At 58.9% G+C, this 24,078-nt stretch overlaps 1 protein-coding gene across 13 annotated transcripts in view; it reads left to right on the forward strand.

Annotated features, from left to right (window-relative positions):
* Window positions 1-10,489: 10,489 nt before the first annotated feature.
* NRXN2 (neurexin 2) overlaps window positions 10,490-24,078 on the forward strand; it is a 108,937-nt gene continuing 95,348 nt past the window's right edge. For 3 of the 13 annotated variants that reach the window (XM_060176138.1, XM_060176139.1, XM_060176141.1), the window contains exon 1: window positions 10,491-11,342. In XM_060176138.1, coding sequence (XP_060032121.1) covers window positions 10,580-11,342 — 763 coding nt within the window. In that variant the 5' untranslated portion in view covers window positions 10,491-10,579. Of the gene's footprint in view, window positions 11,343-24,078 lie in introns of all 13 variants that reach the window. The other 10 variants (XM_060176140.1, XM_060176142.1, XM_060176146.1 and 7 more) reach the window with 6 other exon arrangements.

The following is a 24,078-nucleotide window of genomic DNA, read 5'->3' on the forward strand; positions in this document are numbered from 1 at the left end:
AAGTTGGGGTATATCTTTCTCCAGTTGCAGGGTTGTGCCAGGGGTGGGGGCCTGAGCACCCCAACTTCAATGACAAAGCACAGTATCAGGTGACCTGGCGGTGGCCAGCCCCCCACTCTTGATCCTGCACCTGTCTCTCCCTTTGAGACCCCACTCCCCTTGTCATGCTCCACGTTTGGGAGGGGTCTCCTCATCTCCCACCCAGTTACTCCTCAGCCACAGCCCTGCTAACCCCATCCTTATGCCCTGATCTGTCCCTCCCCCGTCCTGTCCCCAGCCCCCTCCCCCCTTGCAGGCTGTAATATCCGTTTCATGATTTGGGGGTTGAGTTGCTATAACAACAGACGGCGATTGTGTTGTGAAGAGCAGCTCTCTGCGCCACCGCCTCCATCCCTGCAGCCATGCGGGCGCTCCCCTCCCACCACCTCTGCCCCTGCCAGGCCACTTCCCAGTGTGCCCACAGCTGCCCTGCCCAGGAAGGTGACGTGTGACAGGGTGGCACGCAGGCTGTGCCCGTGTGTGTGCATGCGGTGTGCCGGCCACGCTGCCTCTGTGTGCTGCATTTCTTCTCCAAGGTGTGACCTCCTGGGGGTACCTGGGGGGCAGGGCTGGAGGGTTTGTCCCTGGGTCCCCATGACACCAGGTGGTCTGAGCTTCTGGCCCTGGGGGCAGACTCCCTTGAGCTGAGGGGAGGGGCAGGGAGGTGCAGCAGTTGCCAGGCGACCTTTCCTGCCCTTGATGGGCAGAGATGGCCCAGGGAGCCCACTCTCACCTCCCTTCCTCTTCCCCTGCCCTCTCGCCCCCCATGCCCAGCTATAAGGATCTGAGACAGTCTGTGAGTCACTACAGCTGTCTGTCTGCCCACCTGTGCCCGGGTGCCTGGATGGACAAATGTGTGTGTGGACGTGTGTGTGCATGTGCTCCCGTGAGCTGGGCCCAGGAGCGGTGGGGGCTGGGCAGGGCAGTGGGCTTGGGCTTCGGGAGGCCATCTCCGCCCTGGGCCCTGACTCAGCAGTTCCCATCCTTCAGCTCCTCTGGCGGCCTTGGCAGGGCCAGTCTGAGGGTCTCTCCAAGGTCAGTGTGGGCCCTGAGTCTAGACCCGCCTCAGGGTTCCCTCCCCAAGCCTGAGGAAACACCCCCATGCAGCCTGGGTCCCCTTTGCACCCGCTCCCAGACTGGCATGGACATCAGCTCAGAATGCCCGCTCTGGGGTGGGGAGCAGGCCCCCTGCGTGCACCTGTCCCGGGAAACACGGCCAGTCCCCAGCGTGCTGGGGGGGGGGGGGGTTTCCAGCAAGTTGCTCTTGGCACATCTGCGAGCACAGGGGCGGGCCTGCACGGCTTTGATGGTGCCAGCTCGGACCCAGGGCACAGGCGAGCTTTAAAACACACATGCCAGTGTCCTCGTGCCTGTCGCCGCTGGCCTAGGAAGGGCCGGTCTCACCCGCTGTGTAGGTGACGGCTGGTCCCGCAGGTGCACACAAGCGGCCTCACCCTCAGCCCCGGGGCCACTGGGCCGCCCGAACAACGAGGTGCCGGGTCCTCTTCTCGCTGAGCCGGCAAAAGGGGGGCCCTCCTCTCGCTCCCCCTCACCTGCACCCCAAGACCACGCTGGTTCTGAAACTCAGAGCTGGGGGAGCTGCAGGCAGCGGCCGCTCAGGGAACTTGCAGAAAGAGCTTTGCACCGCACCTGCCCCTAGGCCGACTCCCACTCCTTTCCGGGGTTCACACCTGGGACTCCCCAAGAGGTGTCCTGGGGGAAACCCTGGCCCCTAGTTCTTCCCCGCCCTCATCTCTGCCTCACCCCCCACCCCAGCCTCTGCCCCCAGCTGGCCCTGCGGAGATCGCCCCCCACCCGGGTTCCAGGGAAGTTAGAGGGTCCCCAGGGGCCGCCCCTGGAAAAAGCCCCCTGGGGCTGAGGGTGGGGCAGTGCCCGGGTACCCCAGCAGCCTGGGGCCTCACGGGACCGCCAGCAGAGGGCGCTGCAGCCCCGCCGCGTCGTCCGCTCCCTCGGGGCCCGGGGTCGCGACCCGCATCTTCCCGGGGCGGGGGCTTGTTGCAGGGGGGAAGACCCCCGCGGGGAGAGCAGGGAGCCTGGGTTACCGGAGAAGGCTCGGGGCTCGGCCTGAGGTCTGCGGCCGGAGACCCAACATCAGGGCTGGGGGGGGCGGTGGCGGCGGCGGCGGGCGGGGGGCCGGGGGCCGGGACTCCGAGGTCTGGCGGCGGGGGGGGGGAAGGGGGGTTTGCTGAGCCCCCATTGGCTGAGCCGCTCGTCCGTTGGCGCGGCGTGGCCCAATCGGTGCGCGCGGGGGGCGGGCGCTGGCGCGGCCGCTGCCGTCAGTCGGTGTTGCAGGGATGCGGCGGCGGGAGCAGCCGCCCTGACTCGCCGAGCAGCCTCCTCCAGCGGCACCGCGGCGGGGCGGGCGGGGACGCGGCGGGAGCGCCAGGCGCGAGGCGGCCCACACCCGGCCCGGCTCTGCCACCCACCGGCGACGCGCCCCCACCCTGCGGCGCCCGGAGCCCCCAGGACCAGGTAGGGTGGGGGGGCTGCGGCGGAGCCGGGGGGGGGGAGGGGAGCGATGGGGGGCGGGGGGCCCGGGGCTCCCGGTGCTAGGGGCCCGGCCCACTCTGATCTGGGGTGACTGGGGGTGTCAGGGAGGGCCAAGGGGGAGGGGTGGGGCGGGGAGGAGGGGTATCCGGAGGCCGGGGAGGGGGCTCTGGACAGGGGTCCCTCCCCCGGGGGCCGCGCGTCTCGTCCTCCCGCGGGGCCTGGCGCTGTTGCTGGGGAGGGTCCGCAGGGGAGGGACCGGGCATCGGGGAGGAGGACGGGGCAGGAGGGAGGGACAGGCGGGGGGCAGAGGCCGGGCCAAGGGCTTCCAACGGGGCCACCGCCGGGGACCCCATTCCCGAGGCTGGGAATCCGGGGAGACAGAGACAGGGACAGAGGCAGACAGACAGAGACGAGAGCGGACTGTGGGGAGGGGCGGCGGGGAAGGTGCCAAGGTGCTGGTGGCTGACAGGGGTAAGATGGGGCCGGGGGCCGAGCGGAAGCTCGCGGGGGCAGGCTGGGGGGAGAGGGAGAAGGGGAGCCGGCGGGAGGGGGCCGGCGGGGCGGATCGCCGGGGGCGGATGCAGGGGCTGGTCAGGCAGCGCCGCAGGGGAGGAGGTGGGAGGGGGCCGCTTTTCTGGGTGGGGGGGGGCGTCTGCCCCGGGTGCTTTGGGCTGGGCACGAGCCTTTGAACCCTGGACGGACCCTTGGAGGCCCAGTGGGCTTTGGGGGGCTGCTGTCTTTACTCTCATCCCCCACCTGGGTTTTGGGCGAAGGCATTTGGGGACCTACTGGGTGAGGGGGGCTGGCGGGGGGAGGGTGGTCTCCTGGTGTCTGGGGGTGAAGGGGAGTGGGTTCCATGGAGGGGGTGGGGCCTGGGCTTCCGGTGCTCTGGGGGCGTCTTGGGGGCTCTGCTTTGGCATGTGGAGGGGGTGGGGTGGTGGGTGGCTCCTACCCCTCCCCTCACCCCCTCCTCCTTGGGCATTTCTTGTGGGGGGAGGAGGGTGGTCTTGCGGGCTGGGTGTCTTCTGCCTGAGAGGTGAGAGAGAGGAGGCAGGAAGGACAGGGAGGCTGGCGGCTCTGCAAGCCACTATGGCTTCTGGCCCCTCAGCCCTCCTGCCTCCAGCGAGGCTGCACCTTAGTCAGGGGAGGGTCGGGGTAAGGGGAGGGTCTCTGCTGTCAGAGCACAGGGCGTCCCGGCCGGCGGGGCTGGGGGAGACTGACCCACAGGCTGAGGTGGGAGGTAGAGACCTCTGTCTCCAGGAACCCAGGACCCTCTCCTTGTCCCAGGGCTGCCGGGAGGAGGACGGGGCTGGGTTCTAGAGGGGTGGGGGTGGGGCCCCAGTCTCTATCCCAGCCCAGCCCCTTCTGCTCTCGCTGGTGACAGACACCCCAACACTGATGCAGACAGCTCAGTGGCACCCACACAGCCGCAGGCACCTGCATACACAGCACGCCCCCCGGTGGGCGGCCCAGCACCCAGGCTCCCCCACCTCCACTCAAGCCTGGGGCCTCTCCCACCGCTCGGCTCCTACGTGGTCCCCAGGTTGCCCTCAGCCAGCCCCCTCCCAGGCTCGCAGCCATGTGGGGCTCACCTGCCCCCTTTGAACACCAGTCTGGGGGGACACACCCTCGAGATGCTGCCCCCCCAGCACAGAGCATCAAGTCCCCCCTCCCCCATCCTGTCTGGGTTTTCAACGCACTGCCGCAGGCCTGGGTGAGCACACTCACATGCGTGCAAACACACCCTCAGCCTCTCCCCCACTCTCTCTCCATCATTCAGTTTCGTGCCTTTACACCCCCTCCCTGCGCCCTGGCCCCCAGCACTGCCCCTCCCTTACTGGGGTGGGGGGGCAGGGGGTGAGGCTGGAGCCTGCTGCTGTTGATTCCCAGCTCTTGGCCCCATCCCCGTGGGGACACCCCTCTGTGTGTCTCACACGCCCCCCCACCCTGCTGCTCCATCTGTCGGGGTGACCGGCAGCAGGCCTGGGGCTCTGGGATTCATTCAACAAACCCTTGTGTGTGTGTGTGTGTGTGTGTGTGTGTGTGTGTGGTGCCAGCTGGTGGGTGACAGCCATTCACACACCGGGCCTGGTGGGGACTCCCCCCACTGCTCCTCCGTCTCCTTGTGTGTCAAATGGGGGCTCCCACGCCTGCCTCTGGGACCTCCCAAGAGGTGTGCTGAGCTGATTCCGTTAGCAGGGGTGCGTATCAACTGCCCACTCCTTGCTAAGCGTTCCGGGGACCCCACTTGGATGTGTCAGGTCCAGCAGCACCCCCAGGAAAAGGCAGCTATTTCCAGCGCCCCGCCACCGTCACCTTCTCCACACACACACACACACACACACCTGTCATGGACACCTTCCGGTGGTCCCCTTCACCTCCTCTTTACTCACAAGGTTGCTCCGGGAGCCATCTGCTCTCTGTATCACTGGGACACACCCACCCAGGCTGGTGTCTGCTCACACCAAGCCCCCAGGCCCCACACTCTGCTGCCGAGTCACTCAGTGGCACCTCGGTCCCCAGCCCACCCAGACCTGGCACAGCCTGGATGCCATTTCAAGTGCACACCTCACTCTCAGCTCAGCGCAGCTGTGAGGCTCCTCTGCTTCTTCAGACTTCCTTGGCAGGCGTGGAGGAGCCCTGGGGGGAGTCTGAGTCCCAGCTCTGCCATGCTCAAGTGTGGGTGTGCCCATCACACCTGGCCTCGCACATGCCCCCACCCCAAGACTGTGCTGAGCAGTGGAGATGCGAGAGATGCAGACTTTCGCAGACTCGAAGCGCTGAAGTGGAGCATTTAAACGGCTGGTTTATGTTTCTTTTGAGACAGGGGCTGGGGGTGGGGGGGGCAGAGCATCCTTCTGGAACCCGGGGTGCAGAAGATAGAACCTGGGGCCGCACGCACCCATCCTGCCCACCAAGTCCCCCAGGGTGTTGCCTCTATTAACTCTTCATCTTAACAACCCCCCACCGGTATTATGTCTCTCTGATGCATAAGGGGACCTGGGCCCAGAGAAGCTAAGTAACTTATCTAAGGTCACACAGTCAGAAAGAGCTGGGGGCTTCTGGGGACTGCTCCATCCAGTGCAGCGGAGGGGTAAGGGGTGTAGACCCCCCCCTCCTCCCAGGCAGGGAGCTGAGGGCAGCCTGTCAGTGCTGCCCAAGGGTTCAGGAAGGAGCGGGAACCTTCCAGAATGCACATTCTGCCAGGGGCCTCGGGGCTCTGGGAATCCATATCCCCTCCTCGGCTGCCACCCCTCCACTGCCTGGGAGCTCTGCACCCCCGAGGCCTACTCCAGTGTTGGGGCCGCTGGTGCCAGCGGGCTTCTTTGTGGCTCGAGGCCAAAGCCTCCCCCCAACCCCCTGCGTCCACGTCCCCACCTGTCCATGGTGCCTTTTGGGGCTGCCAGAATGTGCGCAAACCCGTGTGATGACTCCGGCGCCGGGGGAGGCCCACTCTCACTCCCAGCTGGCAGGGGGAGCCTCGGGCAGGCGGCCGGGTTCCTGGCTGAGCTGGAGGGCTGTGTGGAGGGGGGCCAGGGGATCCCGGGGAAGCCCCCAGCACCTCCCCCTCCCCCAGCCAGGGCTCTGCAGGGTGTTGGGGACTTCCTGCCCAGGAACTCTGGATGCCCGGGGGCTGGGAGCCTCAGGAAACATCTGGAATGTGAGGGGCTGAGCATGGTTGAAGCTCGTGAGCCCTGGGGTCTCTGCTGGCCTCTGGAGCAGGACCTGAGTCAGGGCAGTCCTGGGGGGCCCGAGGCCAGCGTCAGGGACAGCGAAGCCTGCCAAGCCTTCTGGGTACTCGCCAGTGCTCAGCTCCATTCCTCGTCCCTTGCTCCTCCCTGGGGTGCCAAGATGACCCCTGCCCCCCCAAACCAAAGAAAATGAGGCCTAGTGCCTGGTGGTCCAGCCTGGAGCTCAGCACCCCGGGGCACCCCCAAAGTGCAGCCTGGGTGCCCATGGCCTCTAGCCTGATCAAGAAGTTAAGACTGGACACCCAGAGTCTGAGGGAGAGGAATGGGGGACAGCAGAGTCCCGAGAGCCTCTGGGCCCCCTCATCCCCACCAGCCCCCCCCCACACTGTTTATCTGAGATTGTAGGGGGGTGGGGGGCAGGGAGCTGTCTGGGTGCAGAAGTCTGATTGCAGGGGAGAGGCCAGGTCCCTAAGTGGGCACAGCCAGCAAAGAGGACATGGGTCTTGGGGAGCCTGGACTCTGTGGGTACTGGGGCTCCCTTGGCACTGCCTACCCCCCTCCCCACTCACTGGAAGATGGACAGCAGAAGCTGGGTCCTGGGGCTGGGAGGACCGTGAATGCAGCTGGAGGGTGGGCCGGGGTGCGAGGGCCTCAGGTGCCCGGTTAGCCCACACTCCTCTGGGACTCTGCTTTGCCAGCCAGCTTGGAGCTGTCCCCAGGGCCCCAGGAGAGAGCATGGGGGGGGGTGCTGGGGCTTCCTGCTGGCCAGCCCTGCCACCCCAAGCCCCTGGCAGCCTGCCACAGCTCACCCCACCTGGACTCTCACTAGCTTGGCACCTCCTCCCCTGCCCCCCAACCTGGGGGACATTCCTCTGGCTCTGGGGACCCTGGGGTGGGGTGTGCCCTTCACTGTCCTCCTCCTCCGTTCTGGGTGGGGGCAGGGGGAGGCCCCTGGGCTTTCTCAGCTGCAGCCCCTCTGCCTGTCCCCAGAGGCTCCGGGCTGGGTGGGGGTGGGGACCAGGCCTCTCTCCAGAGCTGGGGGGTGGGGTGAACAGAAGCACGGAATCCTATTCCCTCCGCCAGCTAATCGATAGCTAATTAATTCCCTCCCCCAAGTAGTGTCCAGAGGTAGGAGGGGTCAGCAAGAGACTGAGACCCCAGCAGAGGAGGGGTGAAGGGAGGTCACTTGTCACTCTTCTGGCTTCCAGGCTATGCCACTGCTGGGGTGACAGGGTGTTTGTGGCTGGGGATGGGGAGTTCAGGAGGAGGATGGAGAGCCTGGCTCTTCCCTTCACCAGGTCTGAGGGTCCTCCCTCCTCTGCCCTGGGCTGGGGTGTGTGCATGTGCGTGTGTGTTGGGGGGGGGGTAGGGGCGTCAATCAGGCTGGAAGCAGGTGCTGCATTTAATTTGATTGGCTAATTAGCCCGCGAATGTTAATTATCGCCATTACCCAATGAGGAGAGGCACTGCGAAGCTATATATAACCCCCCACCAGGGTTTGGAGGGAGAAAAGGCTTTGGGCTCTACCAGCCTCCCCTGCTTGGGGGGCGGGGACTGGGTGGGCCACTTGAGTCCCCAGCAGGGCCAGCAGGAGTGGGGGGGGGCAGGTGTCAGAAGGAGCCAGCTTCAGGGACCTGAGGATTCTTGGATGGCCTAGGCCCTCCCCACCCCCTTCCTTCTGCCCCTCTGCCTATCCCACCGTCTCTGCGTCCTATGACTCTGCTCAACCTCTCTTCCTGCCTTTTGCTGGGGGTGGGGTGTGTCCCTAGCCTTCTTAATTTTTTTTCTATTTATTTATCTTGATAGGACAGAGAGATATTAAGAGGGAAGGGGGTTAGGGATGGAGAGACACCTGCAGCCCTGCTTCACCACTGTGAAGCTTCTCCCTTGCAGGTGAGAACTGGGGTCTTGAACCCAGGTCCTTGTGCAGGGTAACAAGTGTGCTCAGCTGGGTGTGCCACCGCCCGGCCCAGCCCTAGCTTTCTAGCTCCCCACACCCTCCTTCTTCTCCAAGTCACTCTCTGCCTTTCATTTTATTTTTTTCCCTCTTCCTTTCTGTTTTTTTCTCTTACCAGAACACTGTTCAGATTAGGCTGATGGTGGTGCTGGGGATTGAACCTGCAGCTTTGGAGCTTCAAGCATGAAACCCTTTTTGCAGAACCACTGTACTACCTCCCCACTCTTCACCCTCTGCTTGTCCAGCCTCCCGCCACGGAACTACCCCAGCAGCTGACGCCCCCCCTCCCTGTCTCCTTGATTGGGTTTCTTTTCTTCTCATAATTATTTTATTTTGATGAGAGAGAAACACAAACACACACACACACACACACACACACACACACACGGAGAGGAGAGCACTGCTCAGCTCTGGCTTATGGTAGTGCTGGGGACCGAACCAGGGATCTTGGAGTTCAGGCAGGAGAATCTCTGGCAGAACCATTATGCTGTCTCCCCAGCCTCCTTCACTGGGTTTCTGGCTTCAGAGAGACGTGCTCAGCCACCCCCCCATGACCGGCTGTGTGACCTTGGGCGAGTCCCCTGGTCTCTGTGTGTGGGCTTCCCCACAGGCTAATGGGAAGAATGACACTTCTCAGCGAGATTAAGTCAAGTGACATCTGTAAAAATGTCCAGTGACCGGAACCTTGACAAATGCTGTTTGAATTGGGAATCTCATTTGTTCTAGCGTCTCTCCCCTCTTCTCCCCACCCGGCCACCTTCTCCATCACTCTGCTGTCCCTGGCACTTTGCAGGCCATTGCTCTCCTCTTTGCCCCTCCCCCCCTTCCTAAATCTGGCCCCTCCCTGCTTTTCTCTCCAAGGCTTCTTCTCACCTCCTTCCCTTCCTCCCTCCCCAAAATAAAAATCAATGCAATATTCAGGAGGGTTGTTGGATATAAATAATTACGACTCAGAATTTAACGAGATGCAAATTCCCCTCCCTGGCGTGGGGTATAAATTGCTCTCTGACAGCCCGTTACAAGGGTAATCATTTCAGAAAGGCAATTTTATGCAAATGAGCCTGCCTGCCTCCCTCCCGGTGGCACCCCCAGCCCTGGCTGGGGAGGGGAGCCCCCAGGGTGAAGAAGACCACCCCCCTTCTGGTATTGGGGCCAGGCCTGCCGCTAAGGTCAGAGACCTGGAGGTTGAGGGTGGTGGATACGGAGGTTGGGTCAGGGGAGGGTAGTGTGGTCTGTAGAGTCCTTGCTGGCTGGAGAGGGAACCGGGGTCAGGCCACCTTCTCTCTCCTTGCCCCCTGCCCAGCCAGGTTACCCAGTGATTCCATTGACGAATTGGCATTTAATTAATCCCAATGAATTATTTAGCAACTTCATTATGCAGTATCTGGAGCTGATGAGAGCTAGCGAGCTGTGGCAGGCTGTGGGAGGCGGGGCTGCGGGCTTGGACGCTGGGTCACCGCGCCGGGCCTGCCTGCGGGAGCTGGCCGCGGTGCTGACCGAGAGCGGGGCCAGGCCTCCCGGCGCTCGCCCGCTCGCTCACTTGTCCGCCTGTCAGACCAGTGATGTCCCCCAGTGAGTGGCAGGACTCCCAGGCACGTGGTGACTCCGGCTCTCTTAGAACGTTCTGCAGGTCAGGGCCGGCCCCTCTAGTCCTAGAGGCAGCCAGCGGGCTGGGAAGATGGCAAAATGGTTTTCTTAGGGGGCCGGTAGGGGTGGCGCACCTGGTTGAGAGCACAGGTTACAGTGCGCAAGGACCAGGGTTCAAGCCCCCGCTCCCCACCCGCAGGGAGGATGCTTGCTTGGCAGGTGGTGAAGCAGTGTTGCAGGGGTGTGTCTGCCCCATCCCTCTTAATTTCCGTTTCTGTCCAACAAATGAATGTAAAAACATTTTTAAAAAGGCGGGGTGGGAAGCGGGGATAGACAGCATAGTGATTCTGCAAAGAGACTCTCGTGCCTGAGGCTCCACAGTCCCAGGTTCAATCCCCCGCACCACCATGAGACGAGCCGGGGCTGAGCCGGCCTCCTCTGGTTTAAAAAAACAAAACGAGGCAGCCAGCCGGCCAGCTGCTGGTGTGATGGGAGGGGCCGGCCCGACGGCCTCCCCCTCGGCGCCCCCACTAACCCCCCTCCTCTGTCTCCCCGCAGGCCTCCCGCCCCCTCCCCCCGCCCCAGCCCGCCGCGGGGGAGGGGCCGCCGCCGGGGGGAGCCGGCACCCGCGCCTCTGCCCCGCCGCCGCCGCCGCCGCCGCCGCCGCGCGCATGGCCCCTGACCTGTGAGCGCGGGGAGCCCCGCTCGGCGCGGGAGCCGCCCCCCGCCGCCCCCCGCCGCCCCATGAGCCCGCGGCCGCGCTGAAGCCGAGCGGGGCCGGGCGGCCGGAGGTATGGCGCCCGGGGGCCGGTGGCGGCCGCCGCCCGCGCCGCCGCTGCTGCCGCTGCTGCCGCTGCCGCTGCTGCTGCTGCTGCTGCTGCCGCCGGTGCTGGCGGCGGGCGCGGCGGCGCTCGAGTTCGGCGGCGGCCCCGGGCAGTGGGCCCGCTACGCGCGCTGGGCGGCCGCGGCGAGCTCGGGCGAGCTCAGCTTCAGCCTGCGCACCAACGCCTCGCGCGCGCTGCTGCTCTACCTGGACGACGGCGGCGACTGCGACTTCCTGGAGCTGCTGCTGCTGGACGGCCGCCTGCGGCTGCGCTTCACGCTGTCGTGCGCCGAGCCCGCCACGCTGCAGCTCGACACGCCGGTGGCCGACGACCGCTGGCACATGGTGCTGCTGACCCGCGACGCGCGCCGCACGGCGCTGGCGGTGGACGGCGAGGCCCGCGCCGCCGAGGTGCGCTCCAAGCGGCGCGACATGCAGGTGGCCAGCGACCTGTTCGTGGGCGGCGTCCCGCCCGACGTGCGCCTGTCGGCGCTCACGCTCAGCACCGTCAAGTACGAGCCGCCCTTCCGCGGGCTGCTGGCCAACCTCAAGCTGGGCGAGCGCCCCCCCGCGCTGCTGGGCAGCCAGGGCCTCCGCGGCGCCGCCGCCGACCCGCTCTGCGCGCCCGCGCGCAACCCCTGCGCCAACGGCGGCCTGTGCACGGTGCTGGCGCCCGGCGAGGTGGGCTGCGACTGCAGCCACACGGGCTTCGGCGGCAAGTTCTGCAGCGAAGGTGAGCGCGGGGCGGGGCGCGGGTGGGCGGGGCCAGCCTGGGCCTGCGGGAGTGTGTTCAGCGTGTGGGCAGGGCCCCGCGAGCTTGTCCTTGGACCCTCCACCGTCGTCCTGGAGTGACCTGTGGTCGGGTTCGGTGAGAGGTTGCTGAGAGGGCGGAGGCCTGCCTCTTGCGGGCCTCTTCGGTGAGGGCTCGGGAGATGGACCGTGTGGGCGGGGCTATGAGGCCTGGTGGGCGGGGCCTACGGCGAGGGGCGGGGCCTGAGCCGAGGAGGCGCAGGTCTGCGGGCGGGCGAAGGGCTGGGAGTCTCCACGGTGGAGTCCTGACAGCATGGCGGGTGCAGCCCGGGGGTGAGGGCGTGTGGGGCTTGCCAGGTGGCGGCTGCGCTCCAGGGGGACGACGTTTTCTGGTGGCCACCTAATTGGCGGCGGGGACCCGGAGCGTGATCTGCTCGAGGGACCTAAGGACTGGTGGTGGCCGCAGGAGACCTAGTGGATCCCCTGTCTCGGGAGAGGTGGGTGGGGGGCGGGCTGTGCTCTGCTGTGAGCAGCACAACCCCTGGTGGTGTGACAGTGGGCTGGGTGGGGTCCAGTGGGCGATTCTGGAATGTGCCCGTGTTCTGCAGTGGGGCCTCGCCTGGGGCAGGGGGCGGAGGGTCTCAAAGATGGCTGGGGTACCTTGATCAGGCCACGCAGTGGGGAAATGGGCCCCCCTCCATTTGGAGGTGCAGCACGTGTCTCTCCCCACCTCTGGCCTGCAGGGCTGTTTCCTGAGCAGATGTTTGCACAGATGTGCTCCTCCAACCCCCCAGAAGGTATTGTCATTTAACTGTTATGTGTCTGCCCTCCAGGGGGGAGAGATGTCTTTTTGAAATCAATTAATTAATTTAAATGAATTATTTTGATAGAACAGAGAGGAATCGAGAGGAGAGGGGCCTAGAGAAGGAGAGACAGAGAGACACCTGCAGATTTGCTTCTCTACTAATGAAGCTTCTCCCCCTGCAGGTGGGGACTGAGGGCTTGAACTCCGCTCACTGTGCATGGTAACCTGTGTTCTTAACTGGGTGCACCATTGCCCAACCCCGAAGATTAATTTATTAACAAGGGAGAGCGAGCCAGAACAGCCCTTCCTGGTACCAGTGGTGCCTGGGATCCAGCCCAGGAGCTCAGGCTGGCACGCCCTGCAGGCCCCCCTGCTCCCCTGCCACAGGGTCAGGGAGTCTTTTGGGGTGTGTTTATGTGACTTTTAGCCCTGGATCTGCTGTGGGCATGGGTGTCCTGGTGGCTGGGGACACGTGGCCAGCCATGGGTGGAGTCCCGGTGGTGTGGGGGCCTGTGCAGGGACGGCTGGGGGCTGCCTCTGCCGGTGAAGCTGGATCTCCAGGAACTTGCACACGAGGTGGATCTGACACCTTCACACCTCCCCCCCTCAGTTCAGGTGCTCCCCAAACTGTGAAGCGCACGTCCTTGCGGCTGCCTGCAGAGGCCCCGGAGTCTGGCAGCGTGTGCGCTGGTGTGCATGGGCTTCCACCATCGGGTGTTTACAGCTGGAAGCCCAGACAGGATGAGCAGCCCACCACTGGGGCGAGTGAAGCCTCACCGAGACATAGGAGCTCTACCAGGAATCATATATATATCATATAAATACATATTTATTTATTTATTTATTTTCTTGTTTGCACGGCTGGATCCTTGAGCAAGGAAGATTTATCTCACTGCTCCTGGGCCCCTTTTTCATTGACATAGAGAGAGAGACACATCCCAGCACTGGAACTTCTCCATTGGCTTGGCACCTCCCACATGGTGCTGGGGTTCAAAGCTGCACTGTGTGCACAGCACGGCAGGCACATGCATTACCCAGTGAGCTGTTTTGCCTGACCCTCCCAGGAATTTCATTCCCCCAGTCTTCCCAAGAAGATAAGGTGAAGCAGTGTTCTGACTCAGTGTGAGAGGAATCTGGGCAGTGACAGTAGATGGCTGTGGTCTCACCCAGGCCACTTGGGGCCTGCCCTCTGGCTGACCGGGGATCCATCCCCGACAGGACCCACGGGCCTAAGGCTCCCACTGAGCCAGTGAGCTTCCTGGGTGGCTGTGCGGTCCTGTGGGAGAGGCGTTCAGGCACCTGTGTGTCGTAAGGGGTGTTGCCAGGTGCGTATCAGAGCAGGGAGGTCTGCTGGGTAGGAGTGTGGAGGGGCAGCCACGTATGTGACCCACTGTGTGTGGGTTTCATGAAGAAGAGGGGAGGGGAGATGTAGGTGGGTGTCAGTCTGCTGGGTGGGGCAGGTTACCTGTGTCTGTGTGTGTGTGTGTGTGTGTGTGTGTGTGTTGTGGACAGAAAGCACAGGTCCACCCATCTCTCTTCCCTGCATCTGACTTGGTCCCAGGCTCTTCGTGGGGTTTGATACAGCTGTGTTGAGTGAGTGGAGAGATAGGAAGAAGAGTTTGAGAGAAGAAAGGCTCCAGCGAGGCCCTGTGTGCAGGCTTCTAGATGCTTCCAGATACGGGTGGTGTGCAGGTGTGGGGGCCCGAGGCGACAGTGTGATCTCCCTCCCCAAGCTGCAACCTCATTCCCCACCTTCTGTTTGTCCCTTGTTGCCTGGGTGGCTGTTGTCATGTGCTGTGCGCATCATACTTCTGGTAGAGTCTCCTCCAGCCAAGGAGGAGGGGGAATGCTCCCACACTTGGGGTCCTTGGGGGAGGAAGGCTTTTCGGGGTGCAGATAGACCTCAGGGTGGGGAGCCTCGGCTTCCTGAAAGTTATAGTCACTTCCTTCTTATCTGCTTTGGGGAGCTCTCCACTCCCTCTTTTCCTCTTTTAAAATTATCTGTGGGAGTTTGCCGGTAACGCAGCGGGTTAAGCGCACGTGGCGCAAAGCGCAAGGACCGGCGTAAGGATCTCGGTTCAAGCCCCCGGCTCCCCACCTGCAGGGGAGTCGCTTCACAGGCGGTGAAGCAGGTCTGCAGGTGTCTGTCTTTCTCTCCCCCTCTCTGTCTTCCCCTCCTCTCTCCATTTCTCTCTGTTTTATCCTACAACAGTAACAGCTATGACAACAACAATAATAACGACAACAAGGGCAACAAATTGGGGGAAAAAAGTGTCTTCGGGGAGTTGGGTGGTAGCGAAGCTGGTTAAGCGCACGTGGCGCGAAGTGCAAGGACTGACACAAAGATCCCGGTTCGAGTCCCCGGCTCCCCACCTGCAGGGGAGCGGCTTCACAGGCGGTGAAGCAGGTCTGCAGGTGTCTCTCTTTCTCTCTCCCTGTCTTCCTCTCCTCTCTCCATTTCTCTCTGGCCTGTTCAACAATGACAACATCAGTAACAACAATAATAATAACTACAACAACAACAACAATAAAAAAAAGCCAAGGGCAACAAAAGGGAAAAATAAATAAATAAATATAAAAAGAAAAGAAAAAAAAAAAAACGGCCTCCAGGAGCAGTGGATTCATAGTGCAGGCACCGAGCCCTAGCGATAACTCTGGAGGCAAAAAAAAAAAAAAAAAGTATCTGTTTGCTTTTTTTAAAAAGATTTTATTTATTTACTTATTTTTTAATTTAAAAAAATTATTTATTTTCCCTTTTGTTGCCCTTGTTGTTGTTTTATTGTTGTTGTAGTTATTATTGTTGTTGTTACTGATGTCGTCATTGTTAGATAGGACAGAGAGAAATGGAGAGAGGAGGGGAAGACAGAGATGGGGAGAGTGAAGTGACTCTCCTGCATGTGGGCAGCTGGGGGCTCGAACTGGGATCCTTACGCTGGTCCCTGCTCTTTGCGCCATGTGCGCTTAACCCGCTGCGCTACCACCCAACTCCCAGATTCCAGACATCATTCTTTTTTCTTTTTTTTTTGCCTCCGGGGTTATTGCCGGGGCTCGGTGCCTGCACCACGAATCCACTGCTCCTGGAGACCGTTTCCCCCCCTTTTGTTGCCCTTGTTGTTTTTATCATTGTTGTTGTTGTTGCTGTCGTTGGCTAGGACAGAGAGAAATGGAAAGAGAAGGGGAAGACAGAGAGGGGGAGAGAAAGACAGACACCGTCAGACCTGCTTCACCGCCTGTGAAGCCACTCCCCTGCATGTGGGGAGCCGGGGGCTTGAACCGGGATCCTTAGGCCGGTCCCGCTGCGCTACCACCCGACTCGACTCCCCAGACATCACTCTTAACACATGTGCTGCCGGGGATTGAACTTGCGACCTCTGTGGTTGAGAGTCTAATGCTTTATCCACTGCACCACCTCCCGGACCACTCTGCTTTTTCATGCAACTCCAGGAGGAAACGGAGAGGGGTGGCACCGCCCAGTGGTCTCTCCAGCCCGTTTGTAAGACAGTGTCTTCAGGGGGGAGAGAGAAGCAGAGCGCCACTGTGGTACATTAGGTGCAGGTGACTGAACTCAGGACCTCACGCTTCAGATCCAGCACTGCGCCATCTCTGGGCCCAGTCTCTCTGCTCCACTGTAAAATTTCTAAATAGTTAAGAGAGAGAATGGTGGGAGTTGGGCGGTAGCGCAGCAGGTTAAGCGCATGTGGCACAAAGCCCAAGGACCAGCATGAGGATCCTGGTCCATGAGGAGCCCCCGGCTCCCCACCTGCAGGGGAGTCACTTCACAGGCGGTGAAGCAGGTCTGCAGGTGTCTTATCTTTCTCCCTCTCTGTCTTCCCCTCCTCTCTCCATTTCTTTCTGTCCTATCCAATGCCAGCAACAACAACAACAACAACAATAATAACTACAACAATAAAACAAGGGCAACAAAAGGGAATAAATAAATAAATAATTATTAAAAAAAAAAGAGAGAGAGAATGCTGGGTGGGGGGAGGTAGCATAATGGTTATGCAAAAAAGATTTTCATGCCTAGGGCTCCAAAACCCAAGTTTCAATTCCCCCCTCCCATAAATCAGAGCTGAGCAGCGCTCTGGGGAGAGAGAGAGAGAGAGAGAGAGAGAGAGAGACTGACTCTGTTCACTACCCGTGGAGCTCCCTTTGATGCTGTGGACATCAAGCCCAGGCCCTTGTGCTTGATAAGCTGATTGCTTTATGTGCTGAGCCACCTCCCAGCCCTTGTTTTCTTATTTTGAGAGGAAGACAAACAGGTCTGGATCCAGTACATTCCAGTCCAGGGTTTGAACCCAGGGCCTTTAGCACACAAGTCCTGTGCTTTCCTGAGCTGCCTCCCTGGGTACTTATTTCATTTTTATTTTAATTTTTCTCCAGAGCACAGCTCAGCTCTGGCATATGGTTGTGCTGGGGATTGAACCTGGGACTTTGGAGCCTCAGGCATGAGAGTCTCTGCGTAACCATCATGCTGTGTCCCCCTCTCAAAAGCCAGCAATTCACATACCCTCTCCAAACAGTAGTGACTTTTCTGTTTATTGTGAAGGCAGACGGTTTTAGTGACCTCACAGTCTGGAAAGCCTGCATGTGGCCTTGAGTGCCACCTGCTAGCTGGGGAGCCTGGAGCACGCCAGAATAAAAGTTTAGGCTCCTGTGTGGAACAGGGCCAGGCCCTCCCACCCTCAGCTGTTCCTCAGACACAGGCATCAGAGCCTCCTTGGGAAGCTCCCCCCCGACCGTCCCACCTTTATTTTATTTTTGATTTTTTAAAATTAATTTATTTTTAGTGCCATCAGGGTTTTCACTGGGACTCAGTGCCGGCACTATGAGTTCACTGCTCCTGGCAACCATTCTTTTCCCTATTTTTCTTTCTCTTTCTATCATACTTGACAGGACAGAGATAAACTGAGAGGGTGGGGGAGAGAGAGGGAGAGAGACCGAGAGATACCTGCAGACCTGCTTCACTGCTCGTGAAGTGTCCCCCTGCAGGTGGGAAGCCAGGGCTCGAACCCTGGTCCTTGTGCATGGTGACGTGTGCTTACCCGGATATGCCACCTGCCGGTCCTGTCCCCAACCTTTAGTTTGTGAATGTTTGTTTATTCATGAGAGAGGAGAGAGATCGGAGCACTGTTCGGCTCAGACACACGGTGTCTCCCGGGACTGAACTCTGTGCTGCCCGCAGTCCAGCCACGGGGACCCGGAGACAGAGCCACTGTGAGCTGGAGTCTCACCCGCTGTCGTGGAGGGGGGACTAGGGGCTACCCCGGGGCTTCCTGTCCGTCACTGGTGTGTGGAGAAGGGGCTGGAAAGTGATGGGGCAGGAGGCAGGCAGGTGTGGGGGAGGGAAGCAGGCCCGGTGGTGACGGGCCTGCTGGCGAGAGGTGACAGGTGCGTCTCAGTAAGTCCTTGGTGGCTTATCTAGTGGGTGGCTGTGTGTGTGTGTGTGTGTGTGTGTGTGTGTGTGTGTGTGTACGGGAGGCTGAGAGGAGGAGCGGTGACTTGGGACTTAGAGTCTCTGCTTGCCTTGCTTCTCTGTGCAGTGGGGGTGGTAAGGGCGCTGCTGTGCGGGCTTTTGGTGAGGCTTAAGCTGGCCAGTTCGTGTTAAGAGACAGAGAAGTGGCCATTAACTACGAGCAGAGGCTGAGTGCACGCAGTTCAGCTCTGGCTGCTGGTGGTGCTGGGGGTTGAACCTGGCACTCCCAAGGCCTTTTTTTTTTTTGGGGGGGGGTCTGGTCTTTGCCATTACCCCTGATAAAGAATGTACTGCAGGGGGCCGGGTGGTAGTGCAGCAGGTTAAGAACACATGGCACGAAGCACAAGGACCAGTATAGGGATCCCGGTTCAAGCCCCTGCCTCCTCTCCTACAGAGAGATCACTTCATGGGCGGTGAAGCAGGTCTGCAGGAGCAGTGGCTTCGTAGTGCAGGCACCAAGCCCCAGCAATAATCCTGGAGGCAAAAAAAAAAAAAAGTATACTGGAGGGGGCCATGGTGGCGGTGCACCTGGTTGAGCACACACACTAGAGTGCGCAAGGACCCGTATTAGAGCCCCTGGTCCTCACCTGCAGAGGGAAAGCTTTGCAAGTGGTGAAGTCCGCTGCAGGTGTCTCTCTGTCTATGCCCCTCTCTATCTCCTCCTCCCCTCTCAATTTCTCTTTGTCTCTATCCAATAATAAATAAATAAGCAGGTGGCACAAAGCACAAGGACTGGCATAAGGATCCTGGTTCGAGCCCCCGGCTCCTCACCTGCAGGGGAGTCGCTTCACAGGTGGTGAAGCAGGTCTGTAGGTGTCTGTCTTTCTCTCCCCCTCTCTGTCTTCCCCATCTCTCTCCATTTCTCTCTGTCTTACCCAACAACAACGCCATCAATAACAACAACAAAAACTACAACAATAAAACAACAAGGGCAACAAAAGGGAATAAACAAATAAATATTTTTAAAAGATTTTATTTATTTATTAATGAGAAAGACAGGAGGAGAGAGAAAGAACCAGACATCACTCTGGCACATGTGCTGCCGGGGATCGAACTCAGGACCTCATGCTTGAGAGTTCAAAGCCTTATCACTGCGCCACCTCCCAGACCACAAATAAATAAATATTGAATAAATAAGTAAAATCTTAAAAAAAAAAAGAATGTACTGGAATCCTAAGTGCATACTTAGGCAAGAAAATACTTTCTGTGACTGTTCTCTTTCTTTCCTGACTCTTTCTGTTTTTTGAAAGAGATGAAGTGCGGTGGGGGTGAGGAGAGGAGACAGACAGACAGACAGACAGACACTGCCCCACTGCCCCACCATGCATGAGCCACTGGTGCTGGCTAAGGTGCTGAGGCCTGTTGTCAGGGCTGGGACCCAGTGCCTCACGCACAGTGGGTGTGTGCTCTGCTGCCTCCTGCCCCTCGGCGTTTGTTCCCCGTCTTCACCCCTAAAGATGCAGCCACCGCCCCCCCGGGCCTGTCCACCACCCCAGCCTCCTTGGCCCATCCCAGGCCTTCAGACGCTCTCCTTCTCCCTCGGCTCCCGGGCCCGCCTACAGCCCAGCTGCCACTCAGGGCTCTGCCCGGACCCCTCTGACTCAGGACTCCCAGGGATGCCCAGCTCAGTGTGTGGGACAGTCGTGTGTGTGCAGAAGTGAGTGAGGCCACTGACGTGGGAGCCTGTCAGCTCACACACCTGGCATCGAGGGTCCTCATACTTTCTTCTTTTTTAATCTTTATTCATGTATTGGCTAGAGACAGCCAGAAATTTAGAGGGAAGGGGGTGATAGGAAGGGAGAGAGACAGAGAGACACCAGCAGCCCTGCTTCACCACTCGCAAAGCTTTCCCCTTGCAGGTGGGGACCGGGGCTTGAACCCGGGCCCTTGTGCACTGTAACATGTGTGTTCAACCAGGTGCGCCACCATTCGGCCCATCTTCTTTTTTTAAATATATATGTTATTGCCACCAGGGTTATCACTGCTGTTCGGTGTCTTCAGGACAAATCCACTGTGCCTGGTGGCCATTTTTTCCTTAAAAGATTTTTTTTTCCCCTTTTGTTCCTCTTGTTGTTTTTCATCGTTGCTGTTGTTATTATTGTTTTTGCTATCTTTGTTGTTGGATAGGCCAGAGAGAAATGGAGAGAGGAGGAGGAAGACAGACACCTGCAGACCTGCTTTACCGCCTATGAAGCGACTCCCCTGCAGGTGGGGAGCCGGGGGCTCGAACCGGGATCCTTATGCCGGTCCATGCGCTTTCCGTCACCTGCGCTTAACCTGCTGCACCACCGCCCAGCTCCCCTTTTAAAAAAATTATTATTATTATTTTTTGGCTCCAGGGTTATTGCTGGGGCTCAGTGTCTGCACTATGAATCCGCTGTTCTTGGAGGCCATTTCCCCCCATTTTTGTTGCCCTTGTTGTAGTTGTTATTATTATTGTTGCCATTGCTGTTGTTGTTGGATAGGACAGAGAGATATGGGGGGGGAAGACAGAGACACCTGCAGACCTGCTTCACTGCCTGTGAAGCGAACCCCCTGCGGGTGGGGAGCTGGGGGCTTGAACCCAGGTCCTCACGGATGGTAGTGTCTGTGCTTAACTGGGTGAGCCACCACTGCCCAGCGCCCCAGAACCTCATTCTTTCTGAGGCTGGAAACAGCCTTCTGCAGAACAGGATGGTTGAGAGGGAGAGATGGTGTGTGTGTGTGTGTCTGCACACGCGCGTGCAGTCAACAGTGCTGGAACAGCCCAGAGGCACAGGCCAGAGAGCTGGCTCAGTGCAGGGCTGGCACTCACCAGGCCCTGAGTTCAAGCCCCATCACTGCATATGCCTGAGTGAGAGCTACCCCCCTCCCCTGCCCCATCCTCCTATCAAGAGCCCAGAGCTGAGATGGGTGCTCTGGAGGAAGCCCCTTCTGGCAGAGTGGCTGAGAGCAGGCTCTGCCTGGGTTCCACCCCAGCTCCGCTCCTTGCTGGTCATGTGAACTTGGCTCAGCCACCTGGTCCCACTGTTCAGCCTGCCCTGTTGTGTCATCTTAAAGACTCGGTGAGTTGGGCAGGGCTGACAGTGTAATTGTTCTGCAAAGAGACTCTCTCATGCCTGAGGCTCCATAGTCCCAGGTTCAGTCCCTTGCACTACTGTAAGCCAGAGCTGAGTAGTGCTCTGGGATAAAGTCAAAACAAAGCAAGCAAAAGATGACTCACTCAGTTCACATACGGAGTTCCTTCACAATGTGTAGGGTCTGTGCTACCTGACCAAAAGATGTTACTGTGACAGCAAGCCCAAGAGGTCAGGGGAGCTTCATGGAAGAGCTGGCTTGGCTAGACCTTGGAGGATCACTGAGATTTGCAGAGTTGGGAAAGAAAGTGTAGGTTTGGGGGAGTCTGGCGGTAGCGCAGCGGGTTAAGTACAGTTGGCGCAAAGCTCAAGGACCGGTGTAAGGATCTCGGTTCGAGCCCCCGGCTCCCCACCTGCAGGGGAGTCACTTCACAAGCAGTGAAGCAGGCCTGCAGGTGTCTGTCTTTCTCTCCCCCTCTCTGTCTTCCCCTCCTCTCTCCATTTCTCTCTTTCCTATCCAACAACAGTGACAACAATAATAATTACAACAACAGTAAAACAACAAGGGCAACAAAAGGGAATAAATAAATAAAATATTAAAAAAAAAGGAAAAGAAAGTGTAGGTTTTTATTTTATGTATTTATTTTTTGTCTCCAGGGTTATCGCTGGGGCTCAGTGCCTGTACCCCAAATCCACTGCTCCTGGAGGCTGTTTTTTTCCCTTTTGTTCCCCTTGTTGTTTATTGCTGTTGGGGTTATTATTGTTGTTATTGATGCCATCATTGTTGGATAGGACAGAGAGAAATGGAGAGAGGAGGGGAAGACAGAGAGGGGGAGAGAAAGACAGACACCTGCAGACCTGCTTCACTACTCGTGAATTGACTCCCCCTGCAGGTGGGGAGCCGGGGACTAGAACCGGGGTTCTTATGCCGGTCCTTGCACTTCTTGCCATGTGCGCTTAACCTGCTGTGCTACTGCCTGACTCCCCTTTATTTTATTTTTATTGCTGCCAGGGTTATTGCTGAGTCTTAGTGCCTGCTTGATAAATCCACCACTCCCAGTGGCTTTCTTCTCTCTCTCTCTCTCTTTCTTCCTTCCTTCCTTCCTTCTTTCCTTCCTTTCTTTTCATTTGATAGGACAAAGAGAAACTGAGAGGGTGGGGCAGTTACAGAGACACCTGCAGCACTGATTCAGCACCTGTGAAGCTTCCCCCCTGCAGGTGGGGGTGTGTGCTCAGCCAGGAGCAGCACCACCCACCCTTATGTCCAGTTTTTTTAAAAAAACAATCTTTACGGGAGCCGGGTGGTAGTGCAACGGGTTAAGTGCACGTGGTGCAAAGCGCAAGGACCGGCGTAAGGATCCCAGTTTGAGCTCCCTGCTCCCCACCTGCAGGGGAGTCGCTTCACCTGTGAAGCAGGTCTGCAAGGTGTCTGTCTTTCTCTCCCCCTCTCTGTCTTCCCCTTCTCTCTCCATTTCTCTCTGTCCTACCCAACAATGACAGCAATAACAACAACAATAATAACTACAACAATAAAACAACAAGGGCAACAAAAGGGAATAAACAAATGTTAAAAATAAAACACACCTGTCTTTACCTATTAGATAGAGGCAGCCAGAGATTGAGAGGGGTGGGGGAGAGAGAGAGGAAGAGAGAGAGAGACCCGCAGCCCTGCTTCACCACTCATGAAGCTTTTCCCTTGCAGGTGGGGACCGGAGGCTCGAACCCAGGCCCTTTCGCACTGTAACATATGTACTTAATCAGGTGTGCCACTGCCTGCCCCCCCCCCCCCTTAGGTCCAGTTTCGTTTAATTAAATCTTTTAATTTATTTTGTAACAAGCAGCGAGACGAGCATATTGTGGCTTCTGCCGTGTCAGGAGCGAACCTGGGCCTTGTACCTGCAAGAAACAGGCTCCGTGTCTGTGTCTCCTCCCAGGCCGCTGCCTGTTGGAAGGCTAAAGCCAGACAGAGTGGGGTTCACCTTGTGCCCACCCCACTTGCCAGACCTGTGCTGGTATTCGGCTTCTCTCTCTGAGCCCTGGCTCCCCGTCTCCCCCGGGGAGCAGTAATATCCCCTGAAACATGCCTATGCGGTGCTGGTTCTGTGAGCCTGGGGCTTTATTATTCATTCAACAAACACAGGCATGCCTTTCTCTGAGCCAGGAGCTGCCCGCACAGCTGGCAAGGGGATGAATGGGACGTTGTCCTGGCCCTCGGATGTCCCACAGAGCTGAAAGGAAGCGGACGTGGAGACCTGATAAGGAAGTCAGGACACAAGGCGCCTCTTGGGAGAAGGACTAGGACAGAAGGCCTGCCCTCCCGGCCCGGGAACAGGCAGCTTTCAGTGGCAGATGGGGGTAAGGGGGGGTTCGAGAGGAGGCACCCACGAGTGCAGAAGGTGGCACGGTGGCCTGGGAGGTGGCACGGTGGTGGCATTCTGGACCTGTAAGCATGAGGGCCCAAGTTTGATCCCTGGCATCACATGAACCAGAGTGCTACTCTGGTTCTCTTTCTCTTGGGAAACAATGCCGGTCCCTGTTGGAGCGCCAGACGCCGGGCTAGCTTCGCAGGCGGGAGAGAGACGACCAGGGACTCATGGCTGAGTGGGACGCAGTTCAATCTATTGATGAGGAAAGCAGTGCAAGCTATCTAATCTAATCACAGTCCTGTCCTGTATATCTCCTGAGGCGGAAGTGTCAGTTCCTAAGAGGATGTACGTAGGATAGGGGGTGGGGAGAAGAAAAGTGCATGAACCAGTGGGGATTAAACAGTGGTAAACAGGATGTGACTAGGAAGAGGGGGCGGAGTGGAAAAAGAGCAAACCAGTGGGGATTGAACCAGTGCCCTGCAGGCAGGGCGGTTCTTAGGTAACAGTGGTTATGTAAACAGACCACAGCATCAAGCGATGCAACAGAAGGGGTCTTAGAAGCAGAATTTAGAAGCAGACCAACAAAACAAATAAAATAAATAAAATGAAAAATTCGGTTTGATCCCCCAGCTCCCCACCTGCAGGGGAGTCACTTCACAGGTGGTGAAGCAGGTCTGCAGGTGTCTTTCTCTCTCCCTCTCTATATCCCTCCCCTCTCAATTTCTCTCTGTTCTATCCAGTAAGATGGCCGTCAGGAGCAGTGGATTTATAGTACCGGCACTGAGCCCCAGCGATAACCTGGGCTGCAAAATAAATAAGTAAATGAACTTATTAAAAAGACCCAGTATCATATTCGGTGAAAGGGAAGCAGCTGGGTGTGGCTGCAGGTTTGTTTGTTTTTTTTTTTTTGCCTCCAGGGTTATTGCTGCGGCTTGGTGCCACGAATCCACTGCTCCTGGAGGCTATTTTTCCCCCTTTTTGTTGCCCTTGTTGCTTTATTGTTGTTGTGGTTATTA

This window comes from Erinaceus europaeus, chromosome 17 (assembly GCF_950295315.1).
Source record: "Erinaceus europaeus chromosome 17, mEriEur2.1, whole genome shotgun sequence".
Taxonomy (NCBI): Eukaryota; Metazoa; Chordata; class Mammalia; order Eulipotyphla; family Erinaceidae; genus Erinaceus; species Erinaceus europaeus.